The sequence below is a fragment of the Schistocerca nitens genome, unplaced genomic scaffold (assembly GCF_023898315.1).
Source record: "Schistocerca nitens isolate TAMUIC-IGC-003100 unplaced genomic scaffold, iqSchNite1.1 HiC_scaffold_354, whole genome shotgun sequence".
NCBI lineage: Eukaryota > Metazoa > Arthropoda > Insecta > Orthoptera > Acrididae > Schistocerca > Schistocerca nitens.
This window is the reverse complement of record NW_026045888.1, coordinates 156,807-161,466: the sequence shown is the minus strand read 5'-3', so window position 1 is coordinate 161,466 and position 4,660 is coordinate 156,807. Positions and strand designations below refer to the sequence as shown.

At 52.4% G+C, this 4,660-nt stretch overlaps 1 protein-coding gene across 1 annotated transcript; it reads right to left on the bottom strand.

Moving 5' to 3' along the window:
• Window positions 1-1,424: 1,424 nt before the first annotated feature.
• Window positions 1,425-4,076, bottom strand: LOC126228270 (uncharacterized). The gene is made up of 2 exons (XM_049942280.1): window positions 3,993-4,076; window positions 1,425-2,126 (listed from the first exon to the last, which is right to left on the bottom strand). Exons 1-2 carry the CDS (start codon window positions 4,074-4,076, stop codon window positions 1,425-1,427), a joined length of 786 nt encoding a protein of 261 aa, XP_049798237.1.
• Window positions 4,077-4,660: the final 584 nt, after the last annotated feature.

Sequence of the window (4,660 nt, the reverse complement as noted above, 5' to 3'; positions counted from 1 at the left end):
GCGCAGCTGTTCCTGCGCAGCCGTTTCGGCGCAGCCGTTTCTGCGCAGCCGTTTCGGCGCAGCCGTTTCTGCGCAGCCGTTTCTGCGCAGCCGTTTCGGCGCAGCCGTTTCGGCGCAGCCGTTTCGGCGCAGCTGTTTCGGCGCAGCCGTTTCGGCGCAGCCGTTTCGGCGCAGCCGTTTCTGCGCAGCCGTATCGGTGCAGCCGTTTCGGCGCAGCCGTTTCGGCGCAGCCGTTTCGGCGCAGCCGTTTCGGCGCAGCCGTTTCGGCGCAGCCGTTTCGGCGCAGCCGTTTCTGCGCAGCCGTTTCTGCGCAGCCGTTTCTGCGCAGCCGTTCCTGCGCAGCCGTTCCTGCGCAGCCGTTCCTGCGCAGCCGTTCCTGCGCAGCCGTTCCTGCGCAGCCGTTCCTGCGCAGCCGTTCCTGCGCAGCCGTTCCTGCGCAGCCGTTCCTGCGCAGCCGCTTCTGCGCAGCCGCTTCTGCGCAGCTGTTCCTGCGCAGCTGCTTCTGCGCAGCTGTTCCTGCGCAGCTGCTTCTGCGCAGCTGCTTCTGCGCAGCTGCTTCTGCGCAGCTGCTTCTGCGCAGCTGCTTCTGCGCAGCTGTTTCTGCGCAGCTGCTTCTGCGCAGCTGCTTCTGCGCAGCTATTTCTGCGCAGCTGCTTCTGCGCAGCTGTTTCTGCGCAGCTGTTTCTGCGCAGCTGTTTCTGCGCAGCTGTTTCTGCGCAGCTGTTTCTGCCTAGCTGTTTCTGCGCAGCTGTTTCTGCGCAGCTGTTCCTGCGCAGCTGTTCCTGCGCAGCTGTTTCTGCGCAGCTGTTTCGGCGCAGCTGTTTCGGCGCAGCCGTTTCGGCGCAGCCGTTTCGTCGCAGCCGTTTCTGCGCAGCCGTTTCGGCGCAGCCGTTTCGGCGCAGCCGTTTCTGCGCAGCCGTTTCGGCGCAGCCGTTTCGGCGCAGCCGTTTCGGCGCAGCCGTTTCGGCGCAGCCGTTTCGGCGCAGCCGTTTCGGCGCAGCCGTTTCTGCGCAGCCGTTTCTGCGCAGCCGTTTCTGCGCAGCCGTTTCTGCGCAGCCGTTCCTGCGCAGCCGTTCCTGCGCAGCCGTTCCTGAGCAGCCGTTCCTGCGCAGCCGTTTCTGCGCAGCCGTTTCTGCGCAGCCGTTTCTGCGCAGCCGTTCCTGCGCAGCCGTTTCTGCGCAGCCGTTCCTGCGCAGCCGTTCCTGCGCAGCCGTTCCTGCGCAGCCGTTCCTGCGCAGCCGTTCCTGCGCAGCCGTTCCTGCGCAGCCGTTCATGCGCAGCCGTTCATGCGCAGCCGTTCATGCGCAGCCGTTTCTGCGCAGCCGTTTCTGCGCAGCCGTTTCTGCGCAGCCGTTTCTGCGCAGCCGTTTCTGCGCAGCCGTTTCTGCGCAGCCGTTTCTGCGCAGCCGTTTATGCGCAGCCGTTTATGCGCAGCCGTTTATGCGCAGCCGTTTCTGCGCAGCCGTTTCTGCGCAGCCGTTTCTGCGCAGCCGTTTCTGCGCAGCCGTTTCTGCGCTGCCGCTTCTGCGCAGCCGCTTCTGCGCAGCCGCTTCTGCGCAGCCGCTTCTGCGCAGCCGCTTCTGCGCAGCCGCTTCTGCGCAGCCGCTTCTGCGCAGCCGCTTCCGCGCAGCCGCTTCCGCGCAGCCGCTTCCGCGCAGCCGCTTCCGCGCAGCCGCTTCCGCGCAGCCGCTTCCGCGCAGCCGCTTCCGCGCAGCCGCTTCCGCGCAGCCGCTTCCGCGCAGCCGCTTCCGCGCAGCCGTTCCTGCGCAGCCGTTCCTGCGCAGCCGTTCCTGCGCAGCCGTTCCTGCGCAGCCGTTACTGCGCAGCCGTTTCTGCGCAGCCGTTCCTGCGCAGCCGTTCCTGCGCAGCCGTTCCTGCGCAGCCGTTCCTGCGCAGCCGTTCCTGCGCAGCCGTTCCTGCGCAGCCGTTCCGGCGCAGCCGTTCCGGCGCAGCCGTTTCTGCGCAGCCGTTCCTGCGCAGCCGTTCCTGCGCAGCCGTTCCTGCGCAGCCGTTCCTGCGCAGCCGTTCCTGCGCAGCCGTTCCTGCGCAGCCGTTCCTGCGCAGCCGTTTCGGCGCAGCCGTTTCGGCGCAGCCGTTTCGGCGCAGCCGTTTCTGCGCAGCCGTTTCTGCGCAGCCGTTTCTGCGCAGCCGTTTCTTTAGTTACCCTTGAGATCTCAGAATATGTCAGGGAAAAACAACAACTTCTCTAGAAATCAGGAAATTTCACTTCGGGAAAGTTGTGGCAACCCTGTATAAAGACTTCCTTGTTCACATTAATCAACATGTATATGAATCACTGTGTGTGTAATCACTTAGTACTAGTCTTGAAATGACTTAATATACTGCAATCCACTATGTATCACTCACACATGGATCGTGAAAATAAGATCAGAAAAATTGCTGTGTGCACAAAGGCACTGAATCATTCTTCCTGCACTCCATGCATCAATAGAGTGAAGAAACCCAATAACTGGTACATTGGGATGTACCCTCTGCAAGTATATATGTAGGTGTAGAATTAAATGAAAGAATGCAGAAAGTGTAAATGTAAGTAAAATCAAATTATCTGAAGGTATTAATTTGCACAACTTTTGCACAGTGGACACCCATCTTTTTACTACATTTCACACAAATTGTCTGACCTCGGTTGGTGCATTTATATGCCGATTTCCTTTCCTATTATGCACAGTACCTCATACACTTACTCTTTTCCATTCTGTCAGTTGGTATACATACGTGTCTTTGGATGATTCCTCTATATTTGAGATCTGGATGGCATCTGTACCAAAATTCAACTTTTCCTTGTAGTCCAAGCATTCCTCCTTTGAAAATGTTGCTCTTACAAAACAGTTCTGAATGTTTTCACTTCAAATTATTTTTGCTATGAAAGACTGTCCCTGCTAAGAGTAATTATCTGTGGAACTGGTCCTACCAGAATGAAATTATCACTCTCTGCAGTGGAGAAACTTCGTGTCAGATTAAGTGTGTGCCAGACCGAGACTCGAACTAGAGACCTTTGCCTTTACGTCTGCCAGTACCTCGTCTCCTGCCTTCCAAACTTCACAGAAGCTCTCTCGAGACAAATGCAAGAGTAGTACTCCTGAATCCAGCCAACTGACAAACTGGCTCTGCCAGAAGTTGGGAAGGTAGGAGACGAGATGCTGGCGGAAGTAAATCTGTGAGGAGCACAGGTTAGCTCAGTCTGTACAGCCCTTTACCACAGAAGGCAAAGGTCGATCGATTGATTTCAATCAATCAATCAGTCGACCTTAATTACCTCTGACTTGAGATGCATTAACTCATTTGATACAACTATATTGTCAATACAGGTACCGGTACCTTTACAATGTGGCCTTGTTATTTCAGTGGTTGTAATATAAATACCAAAAGAATTTAATAAATTATTTACATATGAGTTATAGATAGTGGACAACTGAAAATTCAAATTGAAATCTCCACAGATTAGTATCCTACACTTATACTTACAGACTGTCTCACATAAAGACACTAACTTGTCAACAAAATCATCTGTTGAATTGCCTCCAGTCTTATTTGAGTTCAAAGCTACAACTATTAAATTTAAATCTGTTAACCTAACAGCTGCAATTTCACATAACATTTCTAGAGAGAATGCTTTAACTTTTGCTATCGGTTCATATTTAATCCCTTTTTTTAGAAATATAACACACCCACCATGATTTTTATTAGCTCTACAATATTTGTCAGCTAGGGTGTAGCCCGCAGGGCAGTATAGATCTATTTCATCACGCTTTAACCAATGTTCTACGAGACAGACTACATCAAAGTGATAAGTCTCTATGACATCTTCCACTACTTCCAACTTGTTAGATAAACACTGTACATTCCAGTGAAGGACATTAAAATTGTCTGATCTGTGCCCGAGTCTGTTTACCTCGAGATCTTCCTCCCCTTCGACCTACCACTAAAAAATCTTTTAGATGGGAGGGAAGCACTGTTTTCCGTTTACTCACCCTGTTAGTATTTGGTCTCGTTACTGGGATTACTGATGATGCTGATTCATCTGCTGCTGGTGGTGGTGGAGGTGGTTCTGCCATGACCGATGGTGGATTGTCAGCTAATGTTGTGACTATGCCTACTGTTGCTGTCGATGAGGATTGTCTTGCTTCAGTCGATGCTGGTTTTTCTGCCACTGGTGACGGCTGTGCTCAATCAGCTGATGGTGGTGGTTTTGTTTCTGATATTGAGAGTGGTTACGAGTTAGCACTGGACCGACACCCTGTGTTGATCTGCCACGAAGTTTCAGGTCACAACAGCCCCTTTTACCAACAAACCGTTTCCTTTGCTAGTATCCCTGTGTTTCGTGGTGACCATCAGCCACCACAGAATCGGAATTGTCAAAAATGTCATCATTCCAGTGTTCCAGTTCACCTACATCATAACTGATTTGCACCTGAGCTTCAAAATTTGGATAAACTGAAGAAGTCTTATTTGTATTAGAAAGCCACTCCGTGCTATAGCCAAAAATAAGTTTCTTGCACATAATACAATACTATAAAATAAGAAAATCCGAAAGAAAACAGCTGAAAGCAAAACGTTAATAGGCACAATATTTCACACTGCCTTCCGAGCAATATACTTTATCACTAAAATTACAAAGTCGAGCTAATTGTTGAATGTT

Excerpts from the sequence above, each read along its gene's own strand:
- LOC126228270 (XM_049942280.1), bottom strand. The coding sequence starts at position 4,076 with ATGGCAGAACCACCTCCACCACCACCAGCAGCAGATGAATCAGCATCA. Across the intron at positions 2,127-3,992 it reads CGAGACCAAATACTAACAGG|AAACGGCTGCGCAGAAACGG; the intron begins GTGAGTAAACGG and ends ACGGCTGCGCAG.